We start from the raw sequence: 25,417 nt of genomic DNA, 5'->3' as shown, positions 1-25,417 counted from the left end.
GCAATTAGGCCAGCGCACTTTTTCCTTTCTAAATTATAATAACCACACCCCGTCTTCAAAGGCTTTTCTTCATTGCAGTTTATGATCGAGAGTTTTTTTTTTTTTCCTTCATCTTTTTAAATGTGTATAAATATATTTTTTTTATCCCTACTTTACCCCAGGCTTTTTCTCTTGAAGTGCTTGATGAGATACATCCAGTAGGTTTTTTCTTTGAGCAAAAAAGGGGAAAAAAATGTATTTTTCCCTTTAACTTTTGCTCTTGGTTTTGTTTTTAATGCCGTCTTTCCCCCTATTTGACAGGGAAGAGGGGATTATTTAAGTGGAGGGTGTAGGATCGTGTGGGGATGCTGCAGAAAAAAAATTAAAAATTGTGGATCTCCTTCAAAAAGGGTGCTGGGTTCGGATTTGATTTTTTATGGATAGTTTTCATTATGCTTTTCTTATAAAATGAAAATGGAGAAAAAATAAATGAAAAAAATCTCTTTAAAAAAAATAAATAAATACATACAAATCCGAGATGTGCTGAAAAAGTTTCCTTCTGATAAAACAAAGCGTCATGCTGGTTGAAAAAAAACAGTAATTTTTTTTTCTCTCTTTTAAAAATATGCAAAGTGACTCAATCTTCATTCAACTGTGATTTTTTTAACCAGCTTTTTATTTTATGAAAAAAAAATATACCGGTTTAAGATTATGCATTTGCTTTGTTGAAACATTTCACTCGGAGTCCCCTTTCTTCAGTTTAAAAAAAAAAAATTAAGAAAAAAAACATGCAAGTGAATAATTTAAAAAATAACTAACTTCTGCTTTATGATTTGAATTTTATGTATGTATATATATATATATATATATATATATATATATATATATATATATATATATATATATATATATATATATATATATATATATATATATATATATATATATATATATATATTTATATATATATATATATATATATATATATATATATATATATATATATATATATATATATATATATATATATATATACAGATAATAAATTAAAAATTAATATAAAGATAAACTAAAAATGGGGAATCCAATAGTCGTTATCAAGACACATTTATTGGTATAAATGCGATATTTCTGAATAAAGAATAATCATCCTAGGATAAAATTTATTCTTTATATTTGTCGATATCGCAAAAAAACATATTGTTGAGAAAAATCATGAAATAAAAGAAAAATATAAAAAGTAATCAAACTTAATGCGGATTAGGTTAAGGTTAGCAAAATGCGGTTTAGGTTTAAAAGTACAATAATTAAACAGTTAACAAAATTCGCGAAGAGGTAAAATATTTGAAGTTGTGCTTATAGCTTGAATCGGATAAAATAAAATTAAAAAATATATATTTGATCGAAGAAGAAGAAAATTTTATATATATATATATATATATATATATATATATATATATATATATATATATATATATATATATATATATATATATATATATATATATATATATATATATATATATATATATATATATATATATATATATATATATATATATATATATATATATATTTGAACAGTATGCTTTAATATATTTTTTTTTTAATATGAAGTCTACAAATATTCAACTTGTAGTACGATAAATTATTTATTTTTGAATTTCTATTAATTTATTGTAGAATTCAGGGGAAATAATGGAAGAGGTAACAAGAAATAAGTTGGGCACGTAAATGCTATAATTGGAATGCTTATTAAAACGTATTAACCTCTAGCATTTAAATAAACATGAAAACATAATTATTTGAAACATTACTTAATATTTTTAGTGCCGACATTTGGCCAAATACAGATCTATAAGCTGGTTAAAAAAATTTTTTCGATAGGTCGTCAACTTACCCACTAACATTTTATCTTATGACTTTTCCAAGGATTTTTTATGGATGTGAAAGTCTAAAGAAGCTTAGTACAAGCCATTGTTTACACGATTTATTAAACAAAATATATCTATATTGGATTTAAGTCTGGTGAATATGGTGGCTATTATATTGTTGTTAGATAGCTAAGAAATATAGCTTGCGCCATTCTCGAGTGTTTTAGAGCAGTGGAAGATTCATATTTCGTTTTCAAGAAACTTTTTTTCATATAAATGAAATTTAACACCTTTTTAATCATGTTTGCTTATAAGTTGCTATAAAAATATAAAGTTTTAAACTTTGTACAATTTATTTCTTATTCCTCTGCAATGCATATTTTTAAAACGTCTTATGAGGTACATTAACACTGGGTTCACACAAGTAGTTGATCCTGCCTAATTTGGGTGTGGGGATTTCATATCTGGAATAGCTCCTAAAGCTGTCCATTGATTTATTCTGTTTTATAACAGTCGTTAAACAGCCGACCCAATTTTGAGTTTACGATTATTACTGTTCAACTCCATAGCCTTGTAATTTTGAACCCAATCCAGAAGACAAGGGAACTCCTGGATCAAGTATTGGGAGAAATTTTGCCCTCGTGGAGGACTTGCCCTCAGTAGTCCGTTCCTTCAAGATTAAGATTATTTAATTTGATTTTAGTCTGGCGTAATGGTTTAAGGCAAGGAAAAGGTTAAAAACTGCTATCGATTTAATTATTCAGTAACTTGAAATATATAACTCACTATAAACTCTTACACACTCTATTACAAGCACTCTTTAGCAAGCTTAGTATGCTTTCCACTTTAAACATTTTCTTTTTTTTTTTTTTTTACCGTTCCTCTCTTCCTTGAACCCGTTACTATTTAATTTTTAAATTTTTTATTAAAAAATCTATTAAATTTTTTATTAAAAAATTATTAGATTAATTTTGTTTGTCCATAATATTGTTACCTATGGAACTTATAACGGGAAACAAGCTTATTCCTTTCATGAAAAAAAAAATCCCAATTAAATTTTTCAATTTTTAATAACTTAACTTAATTTTTAGTAACTTAAGCAACCTTTTCTTTTCCTTTTTTTCCCCCACTTTTTTATTTTTTTTTATTTCAGGAACTATTCAACCAATTTCACTCAGAAGTTAGATTTTATTGTATTTTATTGAAAATTAATAGTTGCGTGTTTTTTTTTTCGGTATATGTGCTTTATAAAAGGATGTTGATAATTTTTTATTCAAGTGATTAATCCTTGAAGAGCTGTGAATTATGCAAAAAGTGAAAATAAAATCAATGGATCCAAACTTTTGACCTAAATCTTGATTCACCAATTTTGTCTATATACCCCAAATTAGGTTCGCCCCCTCTTAATTTGGGGAATAAAAAATTCAAAATTGATGGCAAAACGTTTGTGTGTGATTCGTTTAAATCAATTATCATGCATTAGGTGGGCCACTGACGTCATGAAGTACTACGTAAAAATCTGACCATCGTGAGAATTCATCTTGACCAAAACTTGACTTTTAATACTAATTCAGTTTTGAATTATTATTATTTTTTTTTGGGGGGGGGGGAGGCACTTTATTTAATTTTTTATTTGTTTCTGTCCAATAATGGAATTTCCTCTTCCCAAAAATACTTGACCGATATAGAAAAATAATGAATAAACTTGATAACAAAATCTTTTTAAAAGAAATTTTTTAAGCAATGCCTCAATCTATTTTATTTCATTTTATAACTGTCGTTGAACAGCCTACCCAAATTTTGAGTCTACGACTGCTAATGCTCAATTCAGAAGCCTTTTAAGTTAGAATCCAATCCAGAAGACAAGGGAACTCTTGGATCAATTATTGGGTGAAATTTACTTTCGCAGAGAAAGGACTTTTTGATGAAACTAACCCGCATTTGCGTTACATGGAGAGGAAACCACGAAAATCTACCACTGTTAGCATGACAGGAAGGGGATTCTAACCCATAATCCATCTACCACTGAGGATATATTAAGTCAGCACTGTGTTCGGTGAGTGCCGCCTGGTGTAGAATTCGTGTCACCGGCCATTGCTGGGATTTGAATCCGGCTCACCTCAGCGGCTGGAGAGAGCTCTATACCCTGAGCCACCGCGACTCAATACAAACCAATTAAACCTAAACTGTTTTTTTTGGGGAGGGGGGAGGGGGAGAGATTTGATTAAATTTTATTAACATTCTATAGCAGGTGTCTGTAACCCCTTAGCCGCGGACCGGTTGCCAGTCCGTGCATAAATTGGTTCCGGGCAGCCCAGCAACATCAAATTATTTCCATTTTATTTACTGTGGTGTTATTTTCTCTGGTTTGTAACACTTTCAATGAACGAGACGTTAACCAGGAGCTGCACCAATACCGCATGCAGTTTATTTCGAAGGATGTTTAAATAAAACTAAATTAAAATTATTAAATCAAGCAATCTAAAATGTAAACAATCAACGATCCTTCCATCCTTCAGTGGGCCATGATAAATTATCAAATGTTGACCGGTCAGTGGTGATAAAAAGGTTGGGGAACACTGTCTTAGCGCATATGATATTCATTAAGAATAAAAAATAAAAAAAAATCATTGAATTAATCACAATCAATCTTGATTTATTTGCCTAGAATTTAATTAATACAGTTTAAACGGTCTGTTCCAAAAAATACTCGACAATACAGTAATAAAGATTACGAAGTTTTAAATCAGTATATTGTGCTTTTTGGCGACAAAACAAAAAATTCTTTTTAAAGAGTTTCAATTTTTTAGTTATTATTCAATATTTGTTTTACAATTTTAATATTATAAAAAGTCTAATTTAATTTAAAAATAATTATTACTAGATTTCCCTTATACGTATTAAAAACTATGAAGAAAAAAAGGTGAACAAATAAATTTACAAGCGTTCGATGTATAAATATAAACTTCAATTTTATAGTACCGCTAGATGGCAACACCAGTGAAAGAAAACTAGCTTGGTTCAAAACACGAGAGGATTTAAAAATCGAAACGATGGGTTTATCTTCTATCTTGTACTCAATTAATCTTTTTCTCCTCTGTAGTTGTTTTTGCACAATACTTTTAGTTTTCGTAAATGTTGCAGATACTGAATTTTAGATCAATATATAAGTACTATTATTATCATCAATATATTTTGACGGTCATAGATGTTGTTTCCAAGATTTAAATTTTTTTTGAAAAATAAAAAATTTCGTTTACCACTTCTTAATTTTTTTAAAAAAACTACACGAGAGAGGGTGTAAGTTTTAGCGATTAATGGATTGATATTCTAATTACGATTTCCAATTACGACTCATATTTGCAGTTTAAAATTTGCAGTCAATAAATTAAAAGGACTAAGGATAAATTCTGCACCTGTTTCCGCTTGCTAGAATTAGTTTTATGCAATATAAATTAGTTTATTTAAATAATCACATGAATCTGCTAAAAAAATAAAATATAGAATACAGATGGCAGCACCAAATATATTTATTGTAGTAGATAGGTTATGCTAGTTTGCATAGATGGCAGCACAAAGCAAATCGAACAATACAGACAAAACAAATCAAAATTTTTTAAAATGGTAGCAAATGTCTAATTGCACGAAATTCTTTGTTTTAGTTTTATCTGTCTCTTTAATTCATTATTTCGATGATATATAAGGAGAAAAAAACATCCAAATTATTATTTTCTTAAATATCGAAGTTTTACAAGTGGCAAAAATTGATTTAAAATACTACATGCAAAGACTTTTTAGAATTATTGAAGAAATGTAAAAACCTGGCTTATTACTTCATAACAGTAAACTTCGTATTTCTAACAGGGAACAAATTAAATCCGGCTGATAAGGACTTATTACAAGTACTTTTTCATTGTGTTTTAATACATTGTTGTGAAAGAAATTAAATTTATGAAGCTTATGAATTTAATTAAATAGATTGGTTTCTAACATATTTTTTTATTTTTAACAACGGATTTCATCTATTTTCTATATTGTTTTTAATTGTTCATGTTTTGTTTCTTTATAATTTAATTACCAGCAAAATACCTGTTCTTCGTACTGGGTAAAAAAAAAAATTTTTATCAATCTTGAACAACACTACAAAATCGTGCACAAAACTGGAAGACAAATATCGAAACAATAATAAACAAATAATAAAGCTAAAATAATACCAATGTATTTCATTTATTATTATTTGTTGCCCTTCTCGGCTAATTTGAAGGGGAAAAAAACTATTTTATTCCGTTTTGTTTTATTAAAAAAGGTAAATATATATGAATTAAGTGTATGTCACTTAAAAAGTACTTTTCATTTACTATTCATTTTGAAAGAAAACGAGCAATTTTTATATCCCATATATCTCACAAGATGGCAGCATCATTAGAAAGAGTATCATTTCAAACTAATATACGTTACATACGTTATAATATACCCAAAGTGGTACCTCTTTCTTAACCGACTGTCACAATATACGTGACAGCATAAAACCGTATCAATCAGGATAAAAATACAAAACTGGTAATCAAAGTATTTCTTTTGCAGTTTATTTGTGTACGGAGTTATAATTGTTTGATTTATTTAATTCTCCATTACTTTGTTCAAAATAAAACTATTTAGTTATACTTTGAATTAACATTGATTATATATATGATTAAACTAACAATAATTAAAGTAAAAGCAAAGTAAGTCTGTCAAATTAGCAACAACTACATTTAAGTTACCGTTTTTTATTTAATTACAACTTGATTCTGATTTAGTACGAATGCTTTTCTGAATCACCCGTCCCCAAGGGGTTAAAGATTTGTGCACAATTTTGTAGGGTTATTCAGTACTGATTAATTGATGCTGATTCCCCCCCCCCGTACGAAGAAGGGGTATTCAGCTAGTAAGATTTATTTATTTATTACTGTTTTTGGTGTATCTATTTATTCCTCGTTTTTTAATCATTTTCATTATAGATATTATAGATCATATATATATATATATATATATATATATATATATATATATATATATATATATATATATATATATATATATATATATATATATATATATATATATATATATATATATATATATATATATATATATATATATATATATATATATATATATATATATATATATATATATATATATATATATATATATATATATATATATATATATATATATATATATATATATATATATATATATATATATATATATATATATATATATATATATATATATATATATATATATATATATATATGTGTGTGTGTGTGTGTGTGTGTGATCTTTATTAATCTAAACTTTTAAAAGAGTTCATCAAGTATATCTGAAGTATTAGAAAAATGTCAAGTATTGATTTCAGAAATATCAAACTTTAATTTTTGAAATTTACCAACTTATTAACTAATATATATTTTATAAATATTTCAATTTTTCATAGATGAAACGAAATAATGACTTAATATTAATATTTTTCTAAGTATTCACTAGCTGAAAATTATGCTGGTGAATAAGATGAATGAAAAGAAGAATTATCTAATTAACAAGTTGTTGGCTGTCGGGCTAAAATTGGTTGTGTTGGCTGAGGAAACAAAACATTTTGGAAATTTCTTCGTAAAATAACTTACAAATAGCGAAGTGAATTTTCTATTTAACGAACTTTTATATGAGATCCACTCTCCTTATTTCCCAAATTATTTCAGAACATTTTGAACTTGTTAACGCATTTAATGGGGGAAAAGACCTTGAATTGATTTTCGAAGCCACTTAACTATTAGAGAAAGCAGTAAAATCCCCTTTCCCTTTTTGTTTGCATTTCAAACGAAAATCTCAGACATAGTTAACGGATTTTATCAGTACCCATTAAACTTAACCCATATGGTGCATGTTTAAAATTACGCTTATAGTAAATGCAGCTGTAATTTTATGTATAAATTTAGCTTTTTTTAGTTGAAAACGTGATTAGTATGATAATGTAACACAGGATAATGTTTTGCTCCATTCTTACTTTCCATGCATATTTTTTAACGTTAAGATTTATAAAATAAATAGTAGATACTACTTAACAATATAAAGGTGTATCAATTGCTATTTTAATTATGTCCAGTGTTTGAACGCTTTTTGAAGAAAATAGACATCAATATACATTTTCCTCGATCAATGGATAAAAGTCATTAAAAGAGATAAAATAAAAATTCAAATGGGTTTTGTAATTTTCTTTACAAAACTCGAAAAGACGCGTCCCGTAAACCTTGTGTTAATGACAAAACAATTACCCCGACTCTTAGTTGGATAATACGTACCTGCCAACTTTTACTCTTTTCGAGAATAGCTTTTTAGAGTGGTTGTAAAACAATAAACGAAAAACAATCTGACTCAAAAATATATTTATATTTTGATCCTGTTGAAATTTGCTTGTGCAAGGATTATTATGCTTTTATATATTTATTGTAATTATTTATATGTAGTGGCGGTAAAACTCATTTATAATTATCATTCAATATGTTAATTGGAATAACCTGAGTATTCTTACCACTTTAAATATGAAAATAAAATATTACCGAAGACCCGGAAGAGTTGGCAGGTATGAAATACTTCTTTTCATTCATCGCATTCACCAGCATTATATTCAGCTAGTGAATGCTTAGAAACAACAGAATTTCCATATCAAATTTCAATATTTCTTTAGGAAAATTTGAATTACTTATAAAATACATTTTAGTTAATAAATTGGTAGAATGTATAAATTAAACTTTGATATTTCTTATATTAATACTAGACGCCGGCCAGGTGGCAGAGCGGTTAGCGATCCTGACTGCGGAGCCAGTGGCTGCTGGTTCGAATCCCACTCTGGGCATGGATGTTTCTTTCTTTCTCTTTGTGTTCTATGTCCTTTCTCCTTTGTGTGCGATTGTGTGAATGTGACCCGCCCTATAAACGGGTTTGTGGTTGTGTGACGTGGGCGACGCTGCTCCACTGCCGTTGCTTCGCCACAGGTGCCCACTGGGTAACGAGTAGAGGGTAGCAGTTCTGGCACTTTCTGAGGCCAATGGACAATAGTTCCAAATGCCCGCCATTAAAAAAAAGAAAAAAAAATACAAGACATTTTGCTAACTTAAGATATACTTGATGAATTCTTTTAAAACTTTTAGATTAATAAATATCATATATATATATATATATATATATATATATATATATATATATATATATATATATATATATATATATATATATATATATATATATATATATATATATATATATATATATATATATATATATATATATATATATATATATATATATACAGTGAAACCTGCCAAGTTGACCACCCTTGTAAGTTGGGCACCTGTATAAGTTGACCTCAATTATCAAGAACGGAATTTTTCCTATATAATATAAAGAAGCAAAACCTTTGTAGCTTGACCACCTGTCTATCTTGTATGTTGACCACTGAAATAAGTCAATTTTGTCTAAGAGTATTATGAAATTCTATTCTAAAATCCTCATAAGTTGACCAGAAAAAAAAATTCAGAAAATTTTCTGTCATTTTTGCAATGTATGTTAAAATTTCACTTGTTAAGTGAAATAGTGTAAAAAGCTAATCTAAACCCTTTTGTGAGTTGAGCATCAGGGGAAGTTGTAAGGGGTCAGCTTTTGAGCATTTCTTTCATCCGTTCATTGAAAACAGGTGTGTTAGTTGAAAAGTTGCTCTTCCAGTTGCAATAGTGAGCATTTGAATAAATGAATGCTCTGAAATATGCTTTGATCCTTTATTTATGGTCTTTGATCTTTAAGTATAGTAAATAAATTTTAAAGTGTTCAAATAATTTTATTTTGTTGAAGTTTTCAAATTACATGTTTTTGTGTTCTGATTATTTAAGAATTTATACTTATTAAACACTTCACATGCATAACTAACGAAATAATTTTTTTTTTTAAAATTAGTTAAATATTAGAATTATATGTATCAAATTGAAGTTCATTCAGATTTAAACACATTTCTTAAGATTTTCATTTGCATATTTAAGACACCTTCACAGCGTCTTTTCATCGAGTGAACGAGTGTTTGGAGTTCATCTTTCGTAATCACATGGTGCCAAGAATCAATTATAGCTTCAATAAGTTGTCTTTTATCGGATGGACGTTTTTTTCGTACAAGAATTTTCAAGCGTCGCCACAAATTTTCAATTGGATTGAGATCAGGGCTGTTTCCTGGCCATGGTAACATATCTCTGCCTTTATTTTGAAACCATGCTTTGCATACTTTTGCTGTGTGGCATGGAGCTGAATCCTGCTGAAAAATAAATGGTGCGTTGTTGGGGAAGAGATCTTTGATGGAAGGTATCAATTTTGGTTTCAGGACAGTTTCGATGTATTTTTTGGCATTCAGGATGCCATCAATCACTTGAATTCGGCCCACACCATCTGCAGACATACATGCCCAAATCATAACATTTGTTGGGTTTTTTTGTAGTTCCTTCAATGCAATCAGGATGAAGTGCTTCACCTACTCTACGTCTCACGTATTTTCTACCATCACTACCGAAGAGCGATATTTTACTCTCATCGCACCAGATTACTTGCTTCCATTGATTTTCTGACCATTTAATGTGTTCTTTTGCCCACTTAACTCGTTTTTCGCGTTGCATTTGATTTAAATATGGGTTTGATTTAAATATGGGTTCCTTGGAGTTCTAGCTTGTATTCCAAATCCTGATAACCTTCTTCTTATTGTTCTTGAACTTACTGCAACACCCGCTGCATTCATTTCACATCTAATGGCATCTGATGAAATTTTTCTATCTGGAAGGCATAGCCGTTTAATTTTTCTATCGGCAGTAGCACTTGTGCATTTTTCTTCGGCCTGATTTTGCTTTATTTTCCACTGATTTCGTTTTTTCATAACGTAAACAGAACTTTCGTACACCAGAACGAGTCACTGAACCACTAACTTGTCTTGCAATTTCAGCATAAGAGAGGCCATTTTCTCTCAATATGACAATTCGGCTTCTTTTTGTAGATGTCCAATTAGTTCCTGTTGATGACATTGTTTGAAATTAGCTTAATTAAAAAAAAGGACTTTTAAATATTCAAAAACAGCAATACTCTATTTAATTGTACTAGTATTCATCATTCCACAAAATATTTCCACTACAATAACTCTTTTACCATGCATATAACCTAAACTATAGTTACAGACATTTGATTGGTATTAACCTTCCGTTAGTCGCGCACTTGTTTCCGACATGGTTAATCGCGTTGCACCTATGAGGTGTTTCTGATTTTTTGAAAGCCAAATGAAATTTAGTTTAGTTTAAATAGTTAATTGTTACCAATTTAAGACTCTTTAGAGAGATAAATATCAAAAAACTTATTTAGTGAAGTACCGAAGATAAATTTTTCTTCCTCCCGCGTCGGATCTCTTCCTCCATCACAAGATGTTCAACCGATTGACGCAAGAAGGTTCTGCGGTTTTTTACGCCGTAACCATTTTCTGTGTATATAACTTGACCATTTATACCTGCTACGTTGAGTAGGAAAGAAAATGAGATAATATATATATATTTAATTCATAAAAATATTATATCCATAATACTTGCGTCAATGGTCGCGCTGCACCAGAGGGGTGATTTGAGCGGTTCCAGCTCTCCATCGACATCTTCTAAGGTCGGTTTTACACGGACATTTGAGTAATCCAAAGTTAGGAACATAATATTAGGCTCGACCCCCGGAAAAATTTATTGGCGGCAAAGGAGGTGGAAATGCAGTAGGGATGCACCTGTGAGGTGCGCTCGACTAACTGAAGGTTAAGAACAGTGTTTGTGATTGGCTAGTACGCTTTTATTACAAAATACGTCCCTATTCAAAACGATTTGTGTTTGTTTGTTCTACTAAAATGAGCATAACTTTTTTTCTAATACAGTTATTTTAATTTTGTTTTTGTTATAAAATTCTACATTAAATTACTTTCAATTTGATATATAAAAGTTTGTATTTAAGTAAAAATTAATATGTTCTACAAGCACGCAAAGTTGAAAAAGATGAAACTTTCAAAAAGTGTCCACACTTTTGGCCAACACTGTATATCACGCCCAAGTCTCTTCAATTATCTAGCCTTTAAAGACATAACATTACATATATATACACACGCTATTTGTGATTGTGAGTAAGTAATTTAAAACTACACGCTTCTCACTAAACGCACGCATTCTTTAGATTTTTTAAAACCAAATTTTATTACAGCTCTTTTGCTTACGGCGCCTGTTATTCTGGACCATCAATTGTACCAGCCTTAGGTAAAAGGTTTAACTGATGAAAACCGATTTCGATGACGCTGCAAAAATTTTTTTAACGTTAATTGCGTTAAAAAAATATATACTTATCAAAAAACTAAAAACAGGCAACTGAATACTATTTTACTACCTATCAAAAACTTTTGATTGCAAAATTTAATTTGTATAATTTTATTTCAAAAAATGAATACAGAATCTATACAAGTGAATCTTTGTATTTCAAACTGTGAATATGTGGCAACTTTGAATTTTCCATGTATCGGAAGATACTGCCAAATATAGTAAATATCCATCATCAGTTTATTTGTGAAAATTAAATGAAAAGGTATAAAAGCACATTTAGAATTTTTCTCCCCGTCTCCACCCCTTCAACTGATGAGTCATTACCTCCTACATCAGAAAGCCTTCTCACACTTTTTTATAAGTAGTCCCAGGAATGCCAACTGCTGCGCTTTCTAGAATAGTTTAAATAAAATGGTAGCAAATTATGTAGTAAAATTCGGTAAAGAAAGAGTTACACCTACTTTTTAATAGAGTAAGCAGTAGATTGATGCTTTAACGATGCGTTTTATATAATACACTGCTCAAAAAAATTAGGGGAGCCATGTGCTCTCCTAATTTTTTTGAGCAGTGTACTTATAATTTTTGATATTTATTGGTGAAAAAATTACTTAAAATGAAAAATACTAAACTATAAGTAACTCAAATTTCACTACCACTAGAATATACAATTTTATAAAGCGGAGTAAGTTGGCATCTTTGTAGTTCTCGCAGACAATTTAAAAAGTGAACCAGTAGTGCGCATGAACCCAAATTCTATTTAAAAAGCAATCGAGAGAAATTTATTATATATTTTTGAGAATTGAATCTGTAGTGGTTGAAAAGGAAATAAGATATATTTGCTACCACTTTCTTATTTTTACTAGATTTTCTATTAAATGACTCTTTCTTAAACTGGTTAATTTTCATAGTGGTCAGATCGGACTACCTTGAAGAAAACGTGTGGAGGCTTTCAGTTATAGGAAGCGTTGGTTGAGTTCGGTCAGGAGAGGAAGTGCCACTTTAAACACAAAAAATCCTTCGGTACTTTTCAAGCCGTTTATGAGTTTAAACAGTACTTTAGAAAGTATTTGAAACGAAATTTGTGAAGTAGGCAGACGAAATTTATAAAGTGCCTGTTTTGAAACAATGCTAAAGAAAACGTTTGTGCAAAAATATCACTTTAAAAATGCTTGTCTGAAGCCCTTCTATTTTAATTCATCACAAAATAAACGTGATTAAATAGAAAATTAACGCAAAATTTCGGATTACGTTTTTATCTCTAAACTAAAGTAAGAATTTTTAAAGAAATGCTTGTTTATTATGATTCATTTCTGAAACAAAATGTTTTTAAAAAATATCTCAGCAGCCTCCGGACAGTTTCATGTTGTTACAATAATTATAAAAATGATAGTTAATCAATACATATTTCTATTTTCGTCTGATTTATATGCCTGCAAAGGAAATAGATGCAATGAACATAAAAATTGTAAGCTTTATATTTCAGAAAACTATTCTCATTATCATCTGCACATCAAATACAGGGTGTTTATAAGTTCCCGGACCCATTTTGATGTTTAATAACTCATGAAATAATGAAGATATAAACAAATTTATGGCATTTATTGATCGATTAACTCATATATTTTCCTTTTCAGGTTTGAATATCTTTACTTTTGTAAATATCGTCTGCACGTGTGGTTAATTTAAGATAATTTCATTTTCCAGTCTAATTATCTGTACTTTTCTAAATATCGTCTGCTTATTAATTGCATTTTTCTCTCTTTTGTTTTTGGCAACTATTGCAATGTTACGTTTACTTTTGATGTGTTTGTTCTATGTAGCGCATATGGGGATCTGAAAACCCCCATGAGTACCGTGAGACACAAAGGGATTCCCCAAAGGTTAATGTGTGGTTTGGACTAATGTACGACCGAGTCATTGGGCCTTTCTTTTTTACAGAAAAGACGGTCTCATCAGTCGTATACTTAGACATGTTGGAAAACTTCGTATTTCCACAACTAGAAGAGCTTCAGCCGCATGTCTTTTTGCAACAAGATGGTGCAACACCTCATTGGGGTATCATCGTTCGTAGTTTTTTGAATGGAGGATTTTTCAGGAAGATGGATTGGGCGAGGAGGTCCAATTCCTTAGCCTCCCAGATCACCTGATATAACGCTGCTGGATTTTTTTTCTTTGGGGATTAATAAAGGACAATGTTTACAGGAGGATCGTGTCGAACATTGAAGACCTAAAAGCCAGAAATACTTACAACAGCAATAGCCTCTGTGGATGCCGACATGCTTGCCACTACCTGGCGTGAAATTGACTATCGACTTGATATTCTCCGTGCGATGAAGGGGGCACACGTGGAAGTTCGTTGACAAGGGTCATGAAACTTTTTAAGTCTATCTAACCATTTAAGCTATTAATTTCAATCTATCTTTATTATTTTATAAGTTATTAAACATCAAAATGGGTTCGGGACTTTATAAACACCCTGTATATTAACATAGATGCCAACATTTGCACTTTTTGGGTATCGTTTTCTACAGTGGTAGTTAAATAATTATGCATTTAAACTCAATATTTTTTGTTCTCCCAATCAAAAAATTTAAATGCCAATTTTATTCATTGATTTTTCGCTTAATAATCCAAGCTTAGATACTTCTGATGTTTGAGAGATGTCTTTTTATTGCAACTCAAAAAGCTGTGTGTCTCATTTTAAAAACCATGCTTACGTATTTTCATATATGCTTAATTTTTTTAAAAATAGTGGTGGATCAAAAAGATTATAAATTAAGTTTCTAAATTCAAGGAATGTATAGAAAGCATACATTTTACTACCACTAAGGCAGAGGCGGTGCGATCTGCCTCCCCCATACGTAATTCATTCATTCATCTACAGATCATAACAACTAAAACAGCTAATGTTAATAATTTTTATTTCTTTGGACGTTGTCTTGAACGAAATTTGTATTTGCGTGAAAAGTACTTTTATAAAAAGAATCGTTTGTGCATAAATAATTTACCTTAGTGGATATTTTCTTATTCAAGATACCACTTAACTATTTAGAAAATCACATGATTGAAGTTCCTTATATACTTTAAATCATGGTTAACAGGCATGTTTTGTATCTCCAAAGAAAAAAAAACATTATTAGTAATTCCAGTAAATACTTTGTCGAACTTGTAGATTCCTTCTGATGTGAACAACATATTCCCTAAACCTTACATATTTTATAAAGATTTAAGTAGCAAAATTACTTCGTAAGAAATAAATATTTATTCATAAGTTTTTAAGTACGTAGACAGCAAAAGTAATTTATTATTGACTATTATTTAATTCGATATTAGCTTAACAGTTGTTTAGAAATTTTGTGAGTATTTAACAGTTGTTCATATGATAAGTTCATTTCATTGACAGACACAAGAGAAATTCACTGTTACTTAATTTTATGTTAATTTCACAGTTGTTCAGAAATATTATGGACTGTTAACAGCTGTTTTCATTTAAAGTACAGGAGGAATTCACTCACTATTACTTAATTCGATGTTAATTGAACAGTTGTTTAGAAATTTCAAGAACTTTTAACAGCTGTTCATTTCATTTAAAGTACAAGAGGAATTCACTCACTATTACTTTATTCGACGTTAATTTAACAGTTGCGTAGAAATTTCATGAACTTTTAACAGCTGTTCATTTCATTTAAAGTACAAGAGGAATTCACTCACTATTACTTTATTCGATGTTAATTGAACAGTTGTTTAGAAATTTCAAGAACTTTTAACAGCTGTTCATTTCATTTAAAGTACAAGAGGAATTCACTCACTATTATTTAATTCGATGTCAATTTAACAGTTGTTTAGAAATTACATGAACTTTTAACAGCTGTTCGTTTCATTTAAAGTACAAGAAGAATTCACTCACTATTACTTTATTCGACGTTAATTTAACAGTTGCTCAGAAATTTCATGAACTTTTAACAGCTGTTCAAGAGGAATTCACTCATTTTTACTTTATTCGATGTTGAATTAACTAACAAACAGTTGTTCAGAAATTTCATGGTTGTTCTGACGACTAGTTCGTTTTTTCTTCCACTGGAAATTGAAACTTCGGCAATCGTTCTCGAATGTGACTCTCAACTTTTCCTTCAAGGAGAGAATGAACTTTCCCACGAAACACTTTGTTGGCCATCTTTAACATGGGATTAATCATCCAGTTAAGCGGACCCAGTCCAGATATCCATACCTGCACGTTATTCAGCTCCGTTATGGCAAATCTGTGAAGTTCACCATCTAACCCGTTCGTAGCATTTACACTGAAATCCATCAAAACTTCAACATAGTGAATGATTCCATTTATGTCTATTTTAGGTCCGTAATTCATGAATCGGACAGTGCCTTCATAGCGCATTGCGATCAATCCAGCTCCCAATACAGCGCTCACATTTAGACGTCCGTCTTTTTCCGTTAATGAGCAATCGCTGGCTCTGTGTATTGTATTGAGTCCATAAATTAAACCATTGTGCAGCTTAGCTTCGCCTGTGACGTTCACGTAGACGATTTTCTTGACGAAACCTTTACTTACATCGTCTAACAGGTAAGGATCAAATTTGTAGCCTATTTCCTCCGATATGAGCTTGTCGATGTATGCATTCCCTCGCTGTATGGAAAGGGTATCTAAAAATGTAGATTTCTATATTAGTTGAATGTTAAATAATTTTATGAGAATGCTTATTAAATGTTTAAGGTTGCCGTCAAAAACCTATTACCACAACAGAGAGGTCAACTGCCCCGGACAAGCCAAAATAATTAAAAAAAAAAAGGTAAATAACGACGAAGTAAATTTTGAAAATATATTTGACTATTTTTGCTTGTTGTTAAAAGGTGTAGCATGACTCAGGTACTATAAAGTGGTGAATCATATAAGCCTACGAATTTTTTAGAAATAGTGGTGGATAAAAATCTACTAAAATTAAATCTATTAAGCCAGGAATCACAAGTGATAAACTACCACTTTAAAAAATATATTTGCTGCCCGGAGCTGGTTGGCATCTCTGTCACAATATATAGTACTGTCTGTTTAATTAAAGAATTACCATGTTTCTGAAACCATTTATTTAAATACCTTTTTTTAATCAGGTGAATAGAATTAAAAGAATATGTAGTAATGTTTGTCTAAAAATCAAATGGACAAACTCTTTCAAAATTTGATAGAAAAAAAAAAAATCAATAAAAACAATGCATACCCAACTAATGTAATTAAGATCTATATAAAATCCTTCAGTTAATTGTATACTGTCATTATTATTAATAAATTTACTAAGAACTTCTTTGTTAACTAATTTTATATATTTACAAAGCATGTTTTATATTTTTACCAGTACAATTCGGGAAAATCCGTAGCTAAAAATCTGTGCAAACCGGGCAAATGAATTTTTTTTTAAAACCTTATTAATTATAAAATTTAAACTATGCAAGTAATAATATATATATATATATATATATTATTACTTTGCGCACAACCATTTTCGGGCCAAACAAGGTAACTAACGAATCAAACGCGCTTCAGTACAGCAGTAAGAACGCGCCATAAAGGATTTTACACATTTATGCTTCTAACCTCTATTTACGCTTCTAGTTTCATAATTTGTAATCTGTCGCCACTTATTATGGAAATATTTTAAATCATTCTTGGAAGATTGCGGAATGTATAAATTCATTTGAATTCGTTACTCTTTTTACAGATTACATTTTATATTTTATTTTGCATTTTTCTTACATTTTTTTTGCTTTTTTTGTTTGAAGTGTTTTATTTCGCATATTTTTTACTTAATATGTTCAATTTTCGTTTCAATTTCTTTGGGTGTTACCCACACCATTGTATTGATAGATTTTACTTTGGCTGTATAAATACAATATTAGAAAGCACTCCTTTTTGCTGATATAATCGTGCGAGCTGATGACGAGATTATATCTTTAATTATTTTGTTTTTCGGCTTCTTAATGCGCGTATATTTTTTTTTAATAATTAATTTTTAAAAATATTTTCAAAAATATTTAATTTTAATAACTTTTTTATTCTCTTTTCATTTTTTTTATTATAATATTTTCAATGTTTTCTCGATATTTTTAACTTATTTCATGAGTTCCATATACTTGCAGCTTATGCGCAGTAATTAAAGCTTATTATTTTTTCATAATCTTCTTCGTTTTTCTCTCTTTCGCTTCATTCCATTTTCTCTTTATAGTGCTATATATATATATATATATATATATATATATATATATATATAATGTTATGCCTTTAAAGGCTAGAGATATGAAGAGAATTAGGCGAATACTATTAAAAAGGCATTTTATTACTTAGATGGAGTATGGAAAACAGTGTTCATGGAATCTTTACAATTATGGTTTCCCCATTTCAGGGATTGTTTGGAATTGGCCTAGATTTCTCTAGCCATGGAAAATATGGAAAAGACACGCATTTTTGCCTCTCCCGAACTTTTAAAGAGAGGTCCTGTAAAGGGGAGGGCGTTGCAAGCATCTTCTTATTCAATGAAACGTCATTCAATTGATAAACTTTAGAGATTTTGATTCGTTAAAAGGATATCGCCACTCTGACGGTGGGAAGTTTTTGGGGGTATTTTAATGTCTACTTCATTTACGAATTATTAGACCATTAGCTTCAGAAAATAATCTTTTATCCGGCCGTATCTGGTTCATCTTGACTTTTTATGGCTCTTTGTGAGAGACCGGCTTCCATATCTTAACTTTGATAAGAAACATATGTTTTAAGCTTATCGGTTAATATAGAAAGACTCGCCTGAGAATTTCTATATTACATATATATATATATATATATATATATATATATATATATATATATATATATATATATATATATATATATATATATATAATATATACAGTCTGACTTCTATTTAACGAACTTCCATTTTGGAAATTTCTCTGTAAAATAACTTCCAATTAACGAAGTGAATTTTCTGTTTAACGAACTTTTCTTTGAGATCCACTCTCCTTATTTCCCAAATTATTTCAGAACATTTTAAACGCATTTTATGGGGGGGGGGGGGGAAAGACCTTGAATTGATTTTCGAAGCCACTTAAATATTAGAGAAAGCAGTAAAATCCCCATCCATTTTTGTTTGCATTTCAAACGAAAAACACAGACACAGCGAATTTTATCAGTAGCCATTAAACTTAGGGACGCATGTGGTGCTTGTTTAAAATTATTTTTATAATAAATGCAGCTATAATTTTATGCATAAATTTAGCTTTTTTTTAGTTGAAAATGTGTTTAGCATAATAATGTAACACTGGATAATGTTTTGCTCTGTTCTTACTTTCCATGCATATTTTTTATGGTTAAGATTTATAAGATAAATAGTAGATAATAGTTCACAAGATGAAGGGGTTTCGATTGCTATTTTAATTATGTCCAGCGTTTATGAAATTAAAAGCTGTTTCGTGTCCTTTAAGTACTTCAAAAGGAGATTTTCTATTTAACGAATTTTCCATATAACGAACTTATTATTGGGATTTAGCGACTTATTATTAGGATCGTGTCAAATTGACACATATCGGTAGAGATAGGTATACGACAAAAAGAATTTAAATATTTCAATGCTTTTGAATAAAATAGACTTCAATATATACTTATCTCCATCAATGTATAATAGTTATTACAAGAGATAAAATAAAAATTCAAATGGGTTTTGTAATTTTCCTTACAAAACTCGAAATGCGTCAAAATGACGCGTCCCGTAAACCTAGTGTTAATGATAACAAATCAGCCCTTATTACAACTTGTTTATAAGATAATACTTCTTTTCATTCATTTTATTCACCAGCATAATTTTCAGCTAGTGAATACCTAGAAATCTCTATGAGAATAATCATATAGTTTAACTCATCAAAGAAAATTTGAATTATTTATAAGATAAATTTTAGTTAATAAATTGGTAAAGTTTTAAAATTAAACTTTGATACTTCTTATATTAATACTTGACATTTTTCTAACTTAAGATATACTTGATGAATTCTTTAGATTAATAAAGATCATATACAGTCGAACCTCTATTTAATGATGTCGCTAAATCCCGATAATAAGTTCGTTATATGGAAAATTCGTTAAATTAAAATCTCCTTTTGAAATACTTAAACAACACAAAACAGGTTTTAAATTGATAAATGCAAGACATAATTAAAATAGCAATTGATGCACCATTATCTTGAAAACTAGTATCTACTATTAATTTTATAAAACTTAAGCATAAAAGAAATCTGCATGGAAAGCAAGAATAGAACAAAACATTATCCAGTGGTTCACTATCATGCTACATGCATTTTCAACCGAAAAAAGCTAAATTTATGCCTGAAATTTTGACTGTACTTATTTGCTGTATAAAATTATAACTGCAAAATAATTTCAAACAGGAAACGTGGAGGTTAAATAGGGAAGAGGGAAATTGGGAAAGTGGATCTCAAAGAAAAATTCGCTAAATGGAAAATTATCTCCGCTATTTGGAAGTTATTTTACGAAGAAATTTCCAAAATGCTCTGTTTCCTCAAAAAAATTAGCAAAATGGAAGTTTGTTAAATCGAAGTCCGAGTGTATATATATATATATATATATATATATATATATATATATATATATATATATATATATATATATATATATATATATATATATATATATATATATATATATATATATATATATATATACATACATACATACATATATATATATATGCAATTTAACGAGGATCGATACCGCGTATTCTCGGTTCCCTCGCAGACTGTTCAGTGTGATCTACTATCCACTCACTGACGGTTGCTTCTGGGATATACTGGGAATCGTGTCTTGCGAGCAGCCCTCTGTGGTAATGATACATCAGAATGATGCCTAAAAAGCGAGGAATGCATTCCAAATGTTTTCGAAGCCTTTTGACATTACTTTATTTATAGAGTAAACTAAGAAAAACTACCAATGATTTCCATATAAATAAGTTTTCGGTATCTCTTTATCAATTGTGTCGAATATTTCCTTCTATAGCATCCTTTTGACGCTAGTCCCTTCAGTTGAGAATTGAATGTGTAGTAGTTGACAAGTAAATAAGACAAACCAATCATATTCATGAATTAAACAAATTTTTAGACATATATTTGCTACCATTTTCTTATTTGTACTAGATTTTCTATTAAATGGCTCTTTCTTAAACTGGTTAATCTGCGTAGTGGTCAGATCGGACTACTTATAAGAAACCGTGTGGAGGCTTTCAATTGTAGAAGCGTCGAACTCAAAAAGTCCTTCGGCGGAGTAGGTACTTAATGACACTTTTCAAGTCATTTTTGAGTTTAAGCGGTACTTTAGAAAGTATTTAACCCTTTAATGGGCCCTTTATTTCTAGTAAAGGTAAATTAAAGTATTTTTGGAATTGAAATTGTTTTAAGGACAGTAATTGATATAAAAAAACTCATTTAGTTCATAAAAATGCCATTTTTTTAGTGGTAAATATATTTAACATGACCTATTAGGAACTTACTGACTTTTATTTTTCTTTATTTACAAAATGAATTCCTTAAATGCTACAAACTTCGAAAGGAATTATATATTTTAGAACTTTTATACGTTTTTTAAAAGTAACAAATGATTAACAATTTTATTCAAACTCACTTCAAGAAAGCTGAAGTTATTGAAAAATGGAAACCTAAATTAAAAGTTGTAAAACGTGGTGGTAAGTATACTTACCACGGCCTTCAAAGGGGTTAAAACGAAATTAAGTACGAAATTTCTAGAGTATGCACACGAAATTTATAAAGTACCTGTTTTGAAACAACGCCAAAGAAAACTTCTGTGTAAAAATATCACTTTAAAAATGTTTGGCCAATTGATATATGGTCCGAAGCCCTTCCAATCACAAAATAAATGTGATTATAAAGGAAAATAAATCAAAAATGTCGGATTACAATTTTATCTTTATACTAAAATAAGCATTTTTAAAGAAATGCATGTTTATTATGATTCATTTTTGAAACAAAATGTTTTTAATAAATATCTCACCTGTCTCCAGACAGTTGTATGTTGCTACAATAATTGTAAAAATGACAGTTAAGCAATACATATTTCGATTTTCGTCTGATTTATGTGCCTGAAAAGGAAATTGATACAATAAACATAAAAATAGAAAGCTTTATATATCAGAATATCTGACAAAACTATTCTCATACTCATCAGCACATCAAATATCATTTACATAGATGCCAGCATTTGCACGTTTTGGGCATCGTTTTCTACGGTGGCAGTTAAATGATTATGCATTCAAACTCAATATTTTTTGTTCTCCCAATGATATAATTTAAATGCCAATTTTATTCATTGATTTTTAGCTTATTAATCCACAAATCTTAACAGCTTAATAATCCAAGCTTAGATATTTCTGATGTTTGAGAGATGGCTATTCATTGTAACTCAAAAAACTGCGAGGCCCAGTTTCTCAACCATACGACTTTGGGTATTTAAAGCTTCATCATTTGTTGTTGTTGTAGTCAGCCATTAAGGCCGAGGGGGTGCTATTGTTCTTCTATTCTAGTGGCGTCATCTATGGCCAGAGAACTCGACTTCTGTATCACCCAGATGTCGCACCCGTTTATAGGGCGGTCCCATTCATACATTCATTCATTCATCTACAGATCGTAATTTTCCTATACCAGTGAACAATCAATCTCCAGTTCAGTACCCTCACAGGTATAATTTATTAAGTGAGCATGGAGGACCTTGTGACCAGACAGATTTAACGTGCACCAGTCACCATTTACAACACGGGGAGTTTTCGACCGGCTGGATTCGAACTGCTATATTCACGAACGTGAGTCATGTGTCCTGCCAACCAGGCTATCCTAGTCCAGTATCATCATTTAAAAGATAAAATTCCACACTGGTTAAGCAATATAACCATAAATAACTATAAAAATTTTTACCATTTAGTTATAATTAATAATCTGCGCCGCTTAGAATCAGATATGAGATAAACATTAAAAAAATGGGGAGATATGTATCTTCTTTTTCTTTCTCCAGTTTATTTATTTACATCATCCAAAGCTGTCAATTCAGAAATTGTTAAGCTTGAAAGCTACAAAATAGGGATAAGGCTATAGCTGCAGCCATAGTTGAAGCGCCGTGATAGCGACCTTATATGTATACTAACAGTCAGAGATAGAATGATAAAGTGAAATAATTTGAAAACAAATGCTTTTAAAATTGCACTTTACATAGTGCTCATTATATTATGCTTGTTAGGATTTTTATAACAATATTTAAATCAGTTAAATGTAATGATGGTGGAAATCCTTTAAGAGCAAATATTATCACGAATTTTTCTACTACTTTCAGCATTTGGAAAGAAAACTTTAGCAAAAGATCAAAGAAGCTGATAGGTCCATGAATCCAACTTGTACGGTAACTGAGAAAATTTTATTTTAAAGATAGCAAGATTTATGCTTCAACGAATGAATCTTAAATTGTTTTTATTACCATGAAAAATCAATTATTCAATCATACATATGCAAACTATATCAGTTGGACAAAAGTGCTTTAACCCCTTGCGGAACGGCAAATTTCGGTTGCAAATTTAACTCTGGCAATACATTAGCAATGCGCCCTTGGATAAAGCTTTCTAAGTGATATTTTAGCTATTTATTGCTTAAAGAATAGTAGTAGCTAAAAATTAGTGAGTGTTTAGGGAAGTAAATAGTTTTACATTTCTAGTAGTTTTTAATATTTTTTGATTGAGTGTTGCAGGCTAGCAACACTGTGCAGGAAAGGGTTAACAAAAGTATTAACGAAGCAGCTACATTTTTGGAACAATCTTAATAATTCAAATTTAATTAAACGCGTTTTTATTTTTGTTCGAATTTTCTATCATTTCAGTGTACCAAAATAGTTTCATTGATAAAAATGAATTGTTTCATGATAAGAGACAAGAATCGAGCTTACCTGACAGAGCACGATCCATTTAGGAAAAGAAGTAGATTGTCTACTTGTTTATCTCACTGAGATTGTGAGAACAAAACAGGTGGAACAAAATGTTTTTATATTTTATTAAGGGTACATTATTTCGCAAACAAATATTGCTTTAAAAAGGTGAAATTCATTTAGACTCGAGGAAATTATTGGAATGGATTTCACTGGGAAACAATTATTTAGTATATATTCAAGTACTTAATTCGGTTGTGTTATTAGCATATAATTTATAGCTTAATTAGTATAGCTTATTAGTAAAGCTTAATTAGTATATATTTAATATTCAAGTACTTAATTCGGTTGTGAAGATTTCGAATCTGAAACTAGTATTCCAAAAGCTTCATAATTTTTTTAAAAAAATTATATTTTTGGTTATGTTTACTTTTTATCAGAATATACTAGTTTTTAAAGAAGGTATAGGTTCAGGCATATGCATATACATTTGCCGATTGCTTTGAAAGTACTTAAAACAAAAAATATATTAGTAAGTTTTATTTTATTTTTATAACCGACGTTAACCTTAAGTACAGCTGAATGTCGTCATTTACCGCTGTTATGTATTATTTTATTTTATAACCGTCGTTGAACAGCCAACACAATTTTGTGTTCTTTCTATGTTCAATGAAGAGAATTTAATTGGAATATTCTTTACTTTGATTATTCGCTAGTAATTAACTAATAACATTTATAGATAAAACAGAAAAAATATCATTAAAAAAAGATAAATTAATAATTTGCATGCAAATAATAATTTAATAAACTTTTATTAATTTCATGCTGATTCCAACCAATAAAATCCGACTCATAATGTCATCACATGAGAAAACTAGATCATTCCATGTGATTTTTAACCAATAAAAATGCGCCGACAAAAAGGAAAACGATTTTATTCCATTACGTTTTTATGTTCCATAGTGATTCATAAAATGACAATAACTTTGCCCTAATTGATGTGTTTTCAGGGGAAAAAACACACATTTAGGTATCAACTCTGAAATCAATGACAGTTTTGATTTTCTTTCAATAAACGATTGATTTTTGACGTGTTATTCCAAAATAATTTTCATACATTCAATTCACAAAATGTAAATTATCTTCATAACTGAAACCTCTAACCAAATAACAAGGGA

General features: G+C 29.6%; 1 protein-coding gene across 1 annotated transcript; it reads right to left on the bottom strand.

Moving 5' to 3' along the window:
• Positions 1 to 14,354: 14,354 nt before the first annotated feature.
• On the bottom strand, positions 14,355 to 24,327 carry LOC107443228 (mite allergen Lep d 7). The gene is made up of 3 exons (XM_016057023.5): positions 24,261 to 24,327; positions 22,329 to 22,416; positions 14,355 to 16,915 (listed from the first exon to the last, which is right to left on the bottom strand). The coding sequence occupies exons 2-3, from the start codon at positions 22,387 to 22,389 to the stop codon at positions 16,314 to 16,316; spliced, it is 663 nt and encodes a 220-aa protein (XP_015912509.3). The 5' UTR covers positions 22,390 to 22,416; positions 24,261 to 24,327; the 3' UTR covers positions 14,355 to 16,313.
• Between the last annotated feature and the right edge of the window lie 1,090 nt (positions 24,328 to 25,417).

The sequence above is a fragment of the Parasteatoda tepidariorum genome, chromosome 4 (genome assembly GCF_982258835.1).
Source record: "Parasteatoda tepidariorum strain Cologne lab strain chromosome 4, Ptep-v5.0, whole genome shotgun sequence".
Taxonomy (NCBI): Eukaryota; Metazoa; Arthropoda; class Arachnida; order Araneae; family Theridiidae; genus Parasteatoda; species Parasteatoda tepidariorum.
This window is presented reverse-complemented; position numbering and strand designations above follow the sequence as displayed.

Bases quoted from the DNA above. Each gene is read 5' to 3' on its own strand.
- LOC107443228 (XM_016057023.5), bottom strand. From the start codon at position 22,389: ATGTATTGCTTAACTGTCATTTTTACAATTATTGTAGCAACATACAAC. The intron at 16,916-22,328 runs GTGAGATATTTA...CTACATTTTTAG, and splicing joins ATACAACTGTCTGGAGACAG to ATACCCTTTCCATACAGCGA.